The 14907-nt window shown below is 36.3% G+C and overlaps 1 protein-coding gene across 2 annotated transcripts; it reads right to left on the bottom strand.

Moving 5' to 3' along the window:
- Positions 1-11345: 11345 nt before the first annotated feature.
- Positions 11346-12737, bottom strand: LOC141481036 (uncharacterized). Of its 2 annotated transcripts, XM_074171970.1 has the most exons (3): positions 12350-12737; positions 12069-12290; positions 11346-12011 (listed from the first exon to the last, which is right to left on the bottom strand). In XM_074171970.1, exons 2-3 carry the CDS (start codon positions 12246-12248, stop codon positions 11364-11366), a joined length of 828 nt encoding a protein of 275 aa, XP_074028071.1. In that variant the 5' UTR covers positions 12249-12290; positions 12350-12737; the 3' UTR covers positions 11346-11363. The 2 variants fall into 2 exon arrangements, with proteins under 2 accessions (XP_074028071.1, XP_074028070.1); XM_074171969.1 differs by having other exon boundaries at positions 12069-12737.
- Positions 12738-14907: the final 2170 nt, after the last annotated feature.

The raw sequence follows: 14907 nt of genomic DNA, 5'->3' as shown, positions 1-14907 counted from the left end.
CAAATGTCGAGCTGTGGGTTGCCGTAATTTGTAGGGTGATGTCGGCATTAATTTTTTTCGATTTCCAATTTACGAAAAAGTGTATGTTTTTTAGTATTCATTATATAAGATTGAAGGAATGAACATATAACGGAAATCATAAAATAAATTGTCAAGACCAAATATTTGTAGACTTTTTTTATGATGACCTAAACTTGTTTAGGTCATTTATTGGTCCTCAAGAGAAGTGTAACAAATCTGGTGTTACGAAAAACTTCACGATTTTCTATCCTGGATACTTCGTTCAGAGTAGTGGAAAGAAGCAATGATTCGAAAAGGAAGAAAATTCAATTTTGTCGAATAGCCAACCATAATTGGCTTTTGCCTTATTTTTGTCTCATATCAATATTGTGATAGTCAATATCACACTTCGGAAAACATAGTTACCGCATATCGAGAGAACCTTCACATTTCTCACCGTCACCCCATCATCATTCGAAATAATTACCTCGTGCAAAATGTCTCTCTACGCCCATGGCGTAATCCCAATTGCCTATGATTTAACAGTCAAATGCTAAACAGTTGAGCAATTATCTTTTCTTGCGTACCTCGAGGAATCATTTAAACGTCCGATGAATTAACGCCCTTTAGATTGTCTCTTGAAATAATTGAATTTATTGTCTTTTTATCCATGCTCAACAACAATCGTTCTTCTATCCGCTTTAAATCACCTTGACTGGAGTTAATAAGTGAATAAAAAGTGAGATGTATGGGAAATATCAATGAAAATAGTATTATTTATATTGTTGTGCAAGTAATGTTCAATTAGAATAGTTATGATATGATTCACTATTATGATCTGGTACAATAGCTGGAATAATTACCGATCGAACCATATTTCTCCGATATCGTGTTATGCACCACTGTAGATGGTATCCGGTTTCTTCAGTTTTTTCGCCAAATAGCATGTTCGCCAAATAGCAATCATAGTTTGAATTATCTCCATGCAATGAATTTGTTCGACTGTATGAAGTAAACGCTTCAGAAAGTGAAAAGTTCATCAGCTCATCAAAAATATTTTGAAATATTTTTAAGTACAAGCTTCAATTTATCAGATCTGAAAAGAAAAAATGAGCTTCAAAATGAATCAAACCCATCAATTCATTACATTACATCATTCGTAAGGTGAGACCAGTAAATTCCGCATCACAGGGTAATTTTTATCAATAGATTCATCCAAAATTTGACTGCTTCGATCAAGTTGGAAAATAGTAAGGAAAAATGTAGCCACCTGATTCGCATTATCTTCATATTTGATTTTTTTCACAAAATAAAAACAAAAAAACAAAAAAGAGATTATTTCTCAAATATTCTCCAAATGAAAGAGTTCTTAAACAATGAAGTTCAAGGTGTACTGAGTTGAACCTCAAAACAATGAGTAGCCACAGTCTGTCGCATATTTCTGATATGTACCGCTCTTGGTGGAATCAAATGTGCCAAATCAGCTGTACACTTCCCGTGAAAGTATATATAAAAAAGAGACAAATGCCCAACCTTTCTTCGATGTTTCAAACTATCATGTTTCCGTGTTATGAATCACACGTTTAAAGGTAAGACATCGTTAGTCCTCAGCTCGCACATGTTTCTCAACTTCTGAGAGTTGTCGTTCGTATGGGGGCGACAGCTGATTAACGGAAAAACAGATCAGATCAAGGTTGCAAGTGATATTCGCGTCTTCAATCAGGTGGATTGCTCTTTTCTGGTTGAAATCCAGCAGCTTCACGGTATGCTTAGGGGCGAAGCTCCATACATGCGAACAATACTCCAAAGAAGGTCTGATCTGAGCTTTATGAAGCATCAAACGTTGTGTACAATTTTCTGGTTCAGAATAGTGTTACAAGATTATGAAAAGCAGCCTTTGCAATTGCAAATTGTACCAAGTCATATTGGTGTCCATTTCAACTCCTAACAAACTTATCGAAGCAGAAAGCGACCTTGTCTGTACTGACATTATTACATTCGATTCGGAGACATTTATTTTTTTGGAGAAAACTGATGCCTAGGTTTTCATGGCATTAAATTGATCCCGGTTACTTTCACCCCAATTCAAAATTATTTCTAGATGCTCTTTAAGATATGCAACCTACTGCAGTCAGCATCTGCAGCCGATGTTCTAGAATCCAAATGGAATGACGAGACAAGTACGCTGTTAAAGCAAAGCAATATATTGGATTGATTGTTTTTTCCAATAAGTCATTAATAAATAACTAGAAGAGGGTTGAAGACAATATGGAAACCTGAGGAACACCAGTGTTGATGGTGAAAGTATTCAAGATATATCCATCGACGGCCACTTGGAGGGAACATTTTTTCAGGAAGCTGGAGAGCCATATACAAAAATGAGTTATAGCATCAAAGTTTGGCCAGCAAATCCCCATGTCACATACGGTCAAAGGCCTTAGAAAAATCAAGCGCAACAAATATGATATAAATGACCGATTCTTCATGAAAATTCATCAAAACGTTTTCAAAAAACACACTTGAATGTGAGATTTCCACTTGGAAGTTTACAAAACAGTGACACGTGTTTCAGTATACGACAGCATCTTCGTCACAATATTGTTTGTACAACGACACAGAATTTGTACAAACGGTATTGTGACTCCTGAAGAAGATATTGTCTAGTCTAGCGAAACAAGTGTCGCGGTTTTGCAAAGTTTCACTTTTTTTGATCATAGGTAATGTTTTTGTAGTAGTTAGTATCTGAAAGTGATACACAGTGATATTAAAATAATAATCGATCTGAGCAATGTCTGAATAGTTCATTATTCATTGAGAAGGTAAAGTTTCAATTTTGTTCATTTTCACACATATTATAATTTCTTCATCAGGAAATTTCACTGTGTTCTATAGATCTATGGTATCAATGTTGATGTGTATTACTTTTAGTCAAAATACTTCTTTCTCAAAATTATATATTTCATGTGACCAATTTTCAATAGCTCTTTTTGTATTTTGTAGAGAAACACATAATATATAATATGATATGTGATATCTCTCTACCACCTATACTGCGGTTGCTATATTTCTTGATATTGAAGAAGCATTTGACAATGCACTACCTAAATCTATAGGATTGTCTCTGACTAGAAAGGGTATAGAATCGACCATAACTGGCTGGATCTATGCCATGCTAGTAAACAAAACTGCAACTACGACTATCTCCTCTTCTGTGGTCGCTCCTGGTGGATAGTCTGCTTGATGCCCTCGACAGAAGAAAAGTTGATCTGCAAGCTTATGCAGATGGCCTTGTCATCCTGGCAAGGTCCACGTCGGGAAGGGTAGCTTGTAATATCCTCCAAAGCGCGTTGGAAGTCGTTTACAGTTGGTGCCTGTGGGAGCAGATGTCTGTCAACCCCAGCAAAAACTGTGTTAATCCCCTTCACCAAGAGAAGGAAATTGGACGATCTACCGTCACTTTCCCTCAATGGTGTGGTCATTTCATTTGGAACGGAGGTGAAATGTCTTGTCATTGTCCTTTATAAAAGACTCACCTGGAACGCTCACTTGGAAAAAGTTTTACACAAAGCCAGACTGTCTCTATGGATATATCGAAGGATTTGTGGTAAAACTTGGGGTTCAGGTCTCAAACAAATCCATTGGATTTATGTGATGATTGTCAGACCAATGATCACGTATGGTTCAATTGCTTGGTGGCCGAAGGCTTTACAGAAAATGGCCCAAGCGAAGCTCTCTGGCTTACAGAGACAGGCTTGTCTGGCTATCAGTGATGCCATCAGTATCACACCGTCAGCGGCCATGGAGATCCTTCCAGATCTACCTCCCCTCCACATTTTTCTGGAAAGAGAGGCTAGATGGACTGCATACAAACTTGTGCACATTGACAATTGCACAAATCAATTCAATGCAGCGTGCAACAGACTGTTGGTTGACATTAAAGTCACAGCATTCTGGAAATGACCTCTGACTTTATGCATCCAACTGTCAACTACGAACTGCCTTATTGAGTACTATTCCCGAGTAGAGAGACTGGATCCTGCGGGAGAAGGAAATAGTATGAGCAGATAGTTGTTGGTTCACAGACGGATCAAAAACACCTTTCGGTTCTGGTGAAGGTGTTTTCAGTCACAGACCCAGGACAGAGTTATCTACCTGCCTAGGAACTTATGCGACTGTATTTCAAGCGGAAATTTACGCTATTGAATTGTGTGCATAGAGATTGGATAAATCCAACCTCGCTCACAAGTGATAAAAAGTGATAAAGTGATAAAAATATTTTCGGACAGTCAAGCGGAGTTGAAAGCTCTTGGCTCCCACCGAGCAACATCTAAATTGGTAGCAAACTGCCAAAAAAGACTCTCCTCGATAGAAAGACTGAACAGATTGTCTCCGGGCTGGATTCCTGGCCATATTGGCCTGGAAGGCAATGAAGCTGCTGACTCTCTTGCAAAGGAGGGTGCTGCAAACGGCTTCATTGGATCAGAACCTGTCATTGGCATCGCTTTGGGCTTTGCCAAACAAATACTTAACACCTGGATGGCAAGAAGGGTTATGGACTTCTGGCAGAATCTACCAGGATTGGCTCACTCCAAGGCATTTATTCACCCTTCGAAGCTTGATTCCAAACAGTTTTTGGACTACAGTAGGGATCAACTACGATGTCTAAGAAGCCTTCTTACAGGTCACTGTCATTTGAATCAACATATGCAGAGACTTGGACTATCGGAAGATAGTGTGTGTCGCCTCTGTCTGGAAAATGATGAAACTGCAGAGCATATACTATGTGCCTGCACCGCTGGGTACCGAATCAGGTTCTTTGAGTTCGGCAGATCCGTACTCTCACCATCTGACCTGAAAGACCACTCACCATACAAACTCATCGGCTTTGTTAAGAAGCTGGGTTTATTTGGCCGAGTGTGAATAGGTGTGAGCCACAATAAATCCTTATGGGTTGCGGTGGAGGGTCGAATAGACCCGCTCACTTCAGACCTACCTACCTACCTCCACCGATGCAATTTTTAGTTTAAGGAGATGATATCATATACTTAGGTTTGTTAATAACCCGCTCACAAGACACAGTTTATCGAAATTGCTGGTAGCACTGAATAGAATGGAGGATTGGGGAAAAATAATGTAGAATACGCTGAATTACGGTATGTTACAAAAAAACATTTCATGCAACTAAAATTCAGCATACAAACCATGATGAATCGATGAATCGGAAAATTACGCTTAAAACTTTTCTGGAGAAAAATTCAAATTTGACAGATAATGCCAATCAGATGACTGAATTTTTATTATCCATCTTGATCAATGCAGAGATTGATGCCATTAGCACACTGTATTATATGAAAACTTGTGGCGATAATGACCTATTATATGAAAAACATATTTTTTTCATTGAATTATTTATATCGAGATCAAATTTCATATTGTATTCTTGCTTGTATTTACAAAGATACGCCTCGCGACAAGTTTTCATTTCATAAAAATTTTGTAATGAAATAAATTGATGGTTTTGATTCAATATAAAGGTTAGTTCTTTTTTGAAGGGTTGGTAACTTCGTTTTCCGTATTCTCTTTATCAAACCCTTTCATTTGATCCCAAATTAAGAGGGTGTATAATGAAACTAATCCGTCATATTGGATGCAGAGTGATGTTCTTGTTAATTTCAGCCCACCATATCATGAAGGTACATGAAAAACTATTCCGCCATATTGGGCGCTTCACCATATTGAATTTAGGGTGACGTCATATCACCCAAAATTCAATATAAAGAACGACAAGTCACACATAGACAAAATTAACAGATCAGGTGTCTACAAACTAACATAGGGATCATGCCCATAAATTAATATGGGAAAGATTTCACCACGTATGCGTGCTACCTTTGGAGAACAATCACGATTTCAATACCAACTACGACATTTTCCAAACAGAGAATAATAGCCATAAATTGACCCTGCTAGAGTCTCTGGAAATCAATGAGGGCAAACATTTAAAGTCCCTATCGAATGACCAAAAAGAAGTTAACCACTCCCCATTGAACCTGTTTTCATATTGCAAATAATTATTCATATTCAAACTTTACTTGCTGTACAAGAACTGATATTGCAATTGGTTTTCAAATTCTACATTATCTCGTTTAACATTAACCGTTGAGTGAGATAACTACTACTATTGTATATAGGATTCGTTCTCCAATGTTTGCTATAAGGTTAGGTTTGGTTAGGTGAGGTAAGTGAGTCTATTCGTCCCTCCACCGCAACCCGCAAGGGTTTATTGTGGATCACACCTATTCAAACTCGACCAAATGAATCCAGTTTCTTGAGTTTTCCTTTGTTATACATCGTATTTTATCCCTACTGTAGTCCAGTCCAATAACTGTTTGGTTTCAAGCTTGGATGTTTGCTATTACTATAGTATCATTCACTTGTATTGCTTGTATTTGCTTATCGACTGCAATAAACTACCTGATTTAATCCCATTATGTAACCCCTCTCTGAAAGACAAAATCACCTGTTTTCATATTATTGTGATGCGAAGGGAGGGATTACACAATGGGATTGAACCAGATATTTTATTGTAGTTGATGAGGCAATGCTATTTAGAGTGAAACATACTATACCAATGAAGTTACGGTGCTAGTGAAACGCGTATAGAACAAAAAAATGAAAAGTGTTACATCAGCATCATGGATAGTGTTATTGATTTCCATCAAGTAATAGGTCAGCCCATTCATAACTTATGAGTCAATTGATACTTTGAGGTTCAATATTAAAGGCGAATTCTACCACATTCTTTCTCTTCGAAAACATTTCTCCTCTGCACTTGGAATGCATTTCATAAGTTGTTGGTTAGGTAACTAGGTCATCTGATCTAATCGATGTAGCTGACGATTCCGGATGGAGGTACTTGACCATCGTAACAGCCGAATCATCGATTCCTCAAAAATTTCGCTGAAACCCATTAAATTTAAAAATAATTCCATAATCGTTATCAAGTTTGATCGATGGCTCATTCATGATTTTGTTCATTCATAAAGAAAACACCTATACTAAAATCAACCTGATATTTATTTTATATTTGATAAGATATCATTATCAGTGAACTCTGTACGATTTTTATTTCAATGAGTCCCATCTCAAAAAAAAAATCTATCAATGTACAGCAATTTAAAGAATATCATTTCAACTACTGACATTATCTACGATATTGAAACATATATATTTTCCACAAATATACAGTAAGTGAAATTTCTCCTCGAAAATATACAGTGGGTGAAATTTCATCAGTCGAGAGAATCAAACAGTATTCGCAAGAACATTGCCCACATTTTCACCTCTTTCGCCTTCAAACCATTTCTGATGCTTGAACGAGGGTGCTGTTTAAAACAACGTATTTCCGAAACTCAATTCATTTTAATTGAAAATAATATTATAGTCAATGATAGAGATCTGACAACCAAGAAGCGTTGAAAATTGTAATGTCGTTTGTCCCTTTCGGTCTTTCATCAAATATTATGACAGAGTGTAAAATACCTTTACCGGAATTTCAGAGAAATGAATTTGGATGGGAAGATGAAATCACCGATACTTCTGAAATAACTTCAGAAAATTGAATAGGACCACGTGGTATATCCGAATTCTGGATGCAGAAGAAGTAGAAATACCATCCAACTCCAGACATTCTAAGACATATCTGAGAAAGCATTTGAAAATATTGGTTATTCACGTTGAGAATGTGAAAAGGAGGAACAAATTTTTGCTTTTATCTATATTTGAGCTAAACTATGGCACTTTCAAAGAGAACTTAATAGGAAGGTTGAGCAAGCCAAGACATTGAAAAGGGTCGAGAGTTTTTCATTTTTTACCACGATGACTCCGTACTAAATTCGTCGAAAAGCACGTCACGTTAAGTTTTCGATGCCAGCTTGTAGCCGGGAAGCAACCGATATTCCTACTTCTCCATCCCCTTGCAAAAAATGTGGATGGAAGAAAAAAGCAATCAAGTTCAGAATAAAGTAAGATATGTTATCGTAACTCTTTCATATGTTATATTGTGAGCGTTTCTATCTGTTTCTTTATGTTTCAATTCCATAAAGAATGTTTGGAGTACAAACTGCATATGGAGGAGTGACTTTCGAGTGATTCAGTGTTCATCGAAAAGTATAGGATCTTCCAACAAAGACTTTGGAACGGATATAGTATTCAACAACACGTGCAAATAATGAAATGGTTTTACCAAAATGGGGGTTATGTTCGGACAACGTACCACGCGCTTCGCTCATTTTACGGTCGCCATAATCGTCCTATTGAGAGGACTATGGAAGAACTTGAGTCTACACCCGTACGTCGTCGAAACGCAAGATCTACCGAAATCACCGCTGATGTCAGTGAGAGTGTGCAGGAAAATTCGAGGCAGTTGATTTCGCAGACCACAACTTGACGAATTTTGCGTCGTGACTTGGGCATGCACACGTACAAAATTCAATTGACTCAGGAACTGAAGGTAAACGACCATAAACAACAACGTGTGTTCGCTGAATGGGATCTGGAGCAGTTGGCAACTAACCCAAATTTTCATCGAAAAATCATCTCAGGAATGAGGCCCATTTCTGGATGAATGGATACGTGAACAAACAAAATTGTCGAACTTGGTACGATACCAATTCATATTAGATCCAAGAGCGTGTAATGCATTTCGGAAAAGTCACTGTTCGGTATGGATTTTGGGCTGGCGGCATCAACGATCCATATTTATTTCAGAATGACCTTGGCCAGGCCATGTTTACGGCGAACACTATAGGTCAATGATCATTAACTTCTTTTGGCCTGAATTAGATGATATGGACACCAACAACATGTGGTTTCAACAGGGCTGAACTACGCGCCACACATCTCATGCCACATTGAATAGTCTGCGAGATTAGCATCTTGATTACCGCAGTAACCTTTCCATAAGAGAGCATCTGCAATTACATAAATTAGATGGGTATTTTCATCTTTTGTTTGGGTGAGTCAGCTCTTGAGTGACCTGCTCAGGAGGAGTTCCCCCCCGGTTAACATTTTTTATAAAAACTCAAACGAACTACCCTAAACTTTGTTAGGGTACATCGTGATAGTGAAGTATCTGTATAGAATGTTTCCTTCTCAGATGAAGATGACATACAAATTATTCTTCTGAAGGATTGTTATATATACTTTAGGAGTGTTAAGAATCAGACTTTAAAACATAACAGATTGTTAGTACTTAGCTCGTACACGTTTCGTCTTTTGAGAGTTGTCGTTCATAGGGGAGCGACAGCTGGTTAACGTAAAAACAGAGTTTGCTTAATTACACTTCATTTTCTCCAGGGCTTTCACCGTCTCAAAATGAATATCAGATTTTTTTAAGGTTCTAATTGATTTTATGAATTCGTTTGAAAACTTCATTCTATCTTCAATATCAATTACAACCGTTTTTACCGGTTTGTTTGGCATTGTAAAAATATGAGGTGATACCGGTTATCTTAATTGAGCTCAATTGGTTTTTCCGAGAAATCGATTGAATTTCATCGAACATGTGGAGGCTTTCAGAAAAAGTGAATGCGTGAATAGATCAACTGATCTAATCGACGGATGTGACGATTCAGGATGAAGATACTTCACCATTGTTACACTCGAGTGGCAGATTCCTTGATAAATTCGCAGAAATCCATTGAATTTCAAAATAACTAATTATTTATCGTCGTTATCAAATATCGATAGCTCATTGATATTTCACTCATTCACAATTAAAATATATACACTTGAAATAATCCGACAAAAAAATATACCGAGTGTCCAACAGTTCATGATTTGCACGATATATCAATAAACCTAATGAACTAAAAAAAGTATTATTCATAAATAAAAGTTATACGTCACCAGAAAAATCCTGTTTTGGGAAAAATGTTTCAAATTAATAATTAAAAAAATATTAGAGTATAGACACGCCCGAAGGAGATTTTATTCAAGTATCAATCGATTCCATCAATAAACATATCTTCATTAATTCGAATAACCCCTCATGGAAATGTTTTCTGGAAATGCTCATAATTGGAATGAAATGGTAAAGGTGTTATTGCTGAAAAACACTGGAAACATTCCAGTTCACTTGGTGAAATGAATTCCTTAACAATTGTTCACTTTACGAACAGAATATTCAGATGGCATCTGAAACTTCAAATTATCTGCCAGGTATCATTCTTCCAAAATTCAACTCTTCGTATCCGAAATGCCGTGGAGGAAAGTTACTGTACTTCTCCGAAAAATTATTTTTGAAATCCTGAGGATATATCGATAGATGCAATCAAAACAAATTGAATTTTTCCATTGATAAACTTTGTGGCTATTTTAAACCAATACAGACTCAAAAATTGTACCTGAAAATGTTAAAATGTCAATAATGATCTAAAGGGAAATCTTTGCATAGGCCATTTTGTTAGAAAATTATAAAGGGAAATTGAAAGTGTTTTTCTATATTTTTGATCGAAACATGAAACTACGTGACCATTATTGAAGTCTATGGATAACAAAACAACGTTCTGGAATACTATTCTAGTACATGAACTACTCAAAACTACCTACCTGCCGCAAAGTCGGTAGAAAACTGAATCTTACTGAGTTCAGTTGCTAATTGCCTACCTACAATAAATTCTGTTTCTCCACAAATGTTCGGCAGTCATAAGCAATAAAATAAGAGTAACATTTTCAAATGGTTTTTTTTAAACGAAAGTGTATTATATTCATCAAAATGACATACAAAATGTACCAAAGAAACCACAATATCAATTCATATCAATGCTGCCTAATCAACTCAAAGCACTTCCACCATTCACTGTTCATTAAAGACAATAGTCATGGCTTATACTCGTTCCAAGCATTCAATGTGTTTGATATGACCCTTATAGATCTGGTTATGCATTATAAAAGGGAAAAATTTATTAGATTTTAGCTCGAAGTTGCTGAAATCTAATATTTTTTCCGTGTATAATACACATTTTTTTCTGTGACGGGAAAAACGACGACTTAATATTGAAAAAAATATATTATTACAATATGTTAAAGCCAGAAAAGTTTCGATGTGAAATATGAATTTTCAAACAGGTAGGCTGTTGTACTTATAGCGTTGCTAGGAAACCAATCAATAGAAAATCAAATAGCTGTCAATTCTAAATGCAATAAGTTATTTTATTTCTGACCGGGATATTATAAGTTTATATCGTCATAGTTACGCTATCAATAAAGAGGGTCATAACTCCCTTGGGACATTATAGATTTTATAATTCCCTCTACCTTTCACAAGTAAAAATAAATAGAAATGAAAACTGAACCATATTTTATTTATTCACGTCATTACAAATAATGAATGTACAATTTTGAAATGTTCCCTGAAAATTACTTCCGCCACTGGAAACAATTTCTTCTTTTGTATGGCTGGAGCTTCTGTTCACTACAGTCGAGGTACCTGCCTCTTCTGATGACAAAGTAGACAACATACGCGCCGTTTTATTTCTCAATTCGATGCTATCCTCCAAATACCCCTCCGCCACCGTGGAACTTTTCCAACCTCCGTGTCTTTTTAAGTTAGTCATAGTTGCTCCTGCATTGGCTAGAGCAGTAGCAGAAGTGCGACGAAGGCAATGTCCCGTATAGGAAGATGAGTTTGGCAATCCTGAATACATTGGGATTTTGCTGGGGATTTTCCCAAACATGTTTTTTCCAATTGGCTGAGATGTACATTTATTTTGTCGGAAGCTCAAAAAAAATCGTTCAATACCTTTAGGACGCAAAGACATATAAAGTCTTAATAAAGGCAAAGCGGAGAACTCTTTTTCATCCACAACTGTAAATTTCTTCGATACACCAGTTTTACTTTCCGGTACGTTCACTACCATAACGGAATCCCGGTCCTCTATATCCGATATCTTCATATTCAAAAGTTCCTGACTTCTGCATCCTCCAAAATAACCCATAATCAAAACAACCTATAACAACAAAAAGGAAATAAATACACACAAAAAGGAAAATAAGAAAAAAATTACCTTATGCAATAAATGAATATCATTAGGAGCGTCCTTTAGGAATCTGATAACATCTTTAGGAGATAAAACAACAGACTTTTTCGGCTTATAACTCTTACTCTTCCGTTTCAAAAAAGCCTGTAGTTCATTGAACTTGGTGATATCTCGTTTCTCATGTATATTCACCATCGATTTTAGCATTGACCATTTAGTCCATAAAGAATTCGGACTATACGTTTCTGACTGAAACGAATAAACACAATTACTACCAAATCTACCGAAAAACATAGAAAATTCCTTACCAGTTCTTGAAAATATGCCAGAAATACAGTTTAAGTGACATCTTTTGGCATAACATTTTTCCGTGTCAGCCAGTCCAGATATATCTTGTATTCTTTTTGGTATACGGCTTCACTTTTCGATGGAATTAATGATTCTCTTGCTTGTTCAGCTTTTTTCAAAATATCCTCCATTATATTTGGGGTGGAAAACACGTTTTCACCGCAAACACAGCTTGATAACAAAGTTCTGTTTATAAACAAGTAACATAGCAACAACCTAGCAACAAGAAAACTCTACTATAATCAACGGTACCTGATTCAAATATACCGGGAAGGTAATGGATTGGTACATTTTTCCGTTTCAAAAATGAACAAAATTTTATTGAAATCGGTCAGAAATAAAATTATCTATGTACCACGGGAATTAATGAGCCTTAATAACCTCAGGCAATTCCTGTCCCTCGGGCGAGAGGCCCTCGGGACGCAAACTTTGCCATCGGTAATTAAGGCCCTCCTAATTCCCTTGATACATAAATAACTATAATATCGGGGTAATTATTACAATGTGTTAACACAACGATGAAAATAAAATAAATACAACAATAAAAATTAATTGGCGCTCCGGGGCGACTTCATTGATTCCAGTGGCGCATTTGCTTTTTCAGCTGCAGGAAAACCCGGAAAAACCTGCAGCACCACATCATCTGAAGATCTTGATCCAACAATGTCCTCTCTCTCATAAAACAAAATGTAGGGTGTCTCCAGAGGCTCCAATAAATTCAATGCATCGCCAGAACACTTCGTGACACGACTATCGTCAAACTTAAACCAGTCCGTTTCTTCTTTGACCAAGGCGTAATAATGACCACATTCAACGCCAGAACCACAGTGAACAATGACTGCATGAATATTATAACAGTGGTCTGCTAGGTTGAAATGTTCATCTATTTCGAACCTTCCAAATAGTTTCTTGCTTCCGTTAGAGGTTGAGTCTTGTTTGAAAATCATTAGTGTTATTATTAGATTGACTGGAGCCTCAGCTATACTTGTTTCCTTATAACAGTCAGTCAGTTTGGCACATGTTTGACAATACAGTTGATCATCACCTGTTAAAAATTCCATTTTCAGATGATTTAACAATAAGCTTTGCACGGACTGGTAATTAGTCGTATTAGGAAAAGCTAGATGAAGTTCCAGAAATTCACATAAGTTTTCAGTACTTCTTGAACATTTACCACAAAGTAAACAAGTGAGGATTTTTCCAGCAAAAGATTTACAAACAAAAGACGAGATGGGTTGTACATTTAATTCTATGATTTGATTTGAAAATTGCGAACTTAGTGGTCAGTAGTAATTTTGAAAAATATCTAATTCCGAGTTTTCTCTGACTCCACCGGAGTTAGTAGAAGGAACAAAAGTAGAGTCATAAAAATTATTGCCAGCTAAATCGCGGAAAATTTATGAAACGCCGTATCCAAGATTCATGGTATGAAAGATTAAAAAGACATGCAGTTCTTTCTCGGAGACGGTGTTGTTGGCTTATTTTTCGGAACTGACACAACAACAAAAGGCATCAACAGTGTGATCGAATTATTCAATGATTAAAAGTATGTACAAACCAATAATAATGTAGACATTTCAAAATATTTCAAACTAATTAGGTACATTTCTGAATCAAAATGGGAAAGGTTACACGCCCAAGAAAGCTGCGATATTTACGAGTACACATATTAGTGACTTTTTAAATAATGCTCCCGAAGAAGTTTTTTAATGGCCAAGGTTGTTGTTTTATTTGGGATTGCAGGAGTTTGTCGAATTTGTGAAATTAGCCATTAGATGATATTGAAGATTCGGAAACGTTATTAATTGTGAAACTCAAGCAAACAAAGAATGATGTAAACAGGAGATTTGTAGTTACTGAAGAATATATTAAATTTTACCGAATGTACATAGCCCTTCGTCCAGCAGCAGCAAAGGATCGTCGCCTGTTTTATGCATATCGCAATGGAAAATGTATCAATCAGGTTGTGGGTAGCAATCAGTTTTATGAGGTACCTGAAGCAGTGGCTAATTTTCTTCAACTTGAAAATGCCAATTCATATACAGGTCATTCATTTCGAAGATCGTCTGCTATACTTTTAGTTGAATTTGGGGGAGACTTGATGACACTAAAGAAACATGGCGGTTGGGAGTCATCAACGGTCGCTGAAGGGTATGTTGATGAATCGGTAGCACACAGGATAGAAATAGCTAATAAAGTGTTCAGAACGTTTGGCGGTGCTGAAATAATACCCACACCCGATTTGCGACCAGGTACAACAACGGCAGTTGTGTCTATGGCAGAAAAAAATAAAATTTCAACAAAAGAAAATTCGACTGTTGTACCGAATAGTTCAAGAAACATATCATTCATGCAATGCACATTTAATAATTGTACTTTTGATATAAAGGAAATGAAACTTTAGTGTAAGAAAATATTCTAAAATTATATATATATATATATATATATATATATATATATATATATATATATATATATATATATATATATATGTATATATACAAGAAAACTATCAGAA

This window comes from Leptinotarsa decemlineata, unplaced genomic scaffold (assembly GCF_025532065.1).
Source record: "Leptinotarsa decemlineata unplaced genomic scaffold, Ldec_3_MD MMD2_tig00000035_RagTag_RagTag, whole genome shotgun sequence".
NCBI classification, from domain to species: domain Eukaryota; kingdom Metazoa; phylum Arthropoda; class Insecta; order Coleoptera; family Chrysomelidae; genus Leptinotarsa; species Leptinotarsa decemlineata.
Note: the sequence above shows the minus strand (reverse complement) of the source record. Positions and strands in the feature narration are given on the sequence as shown.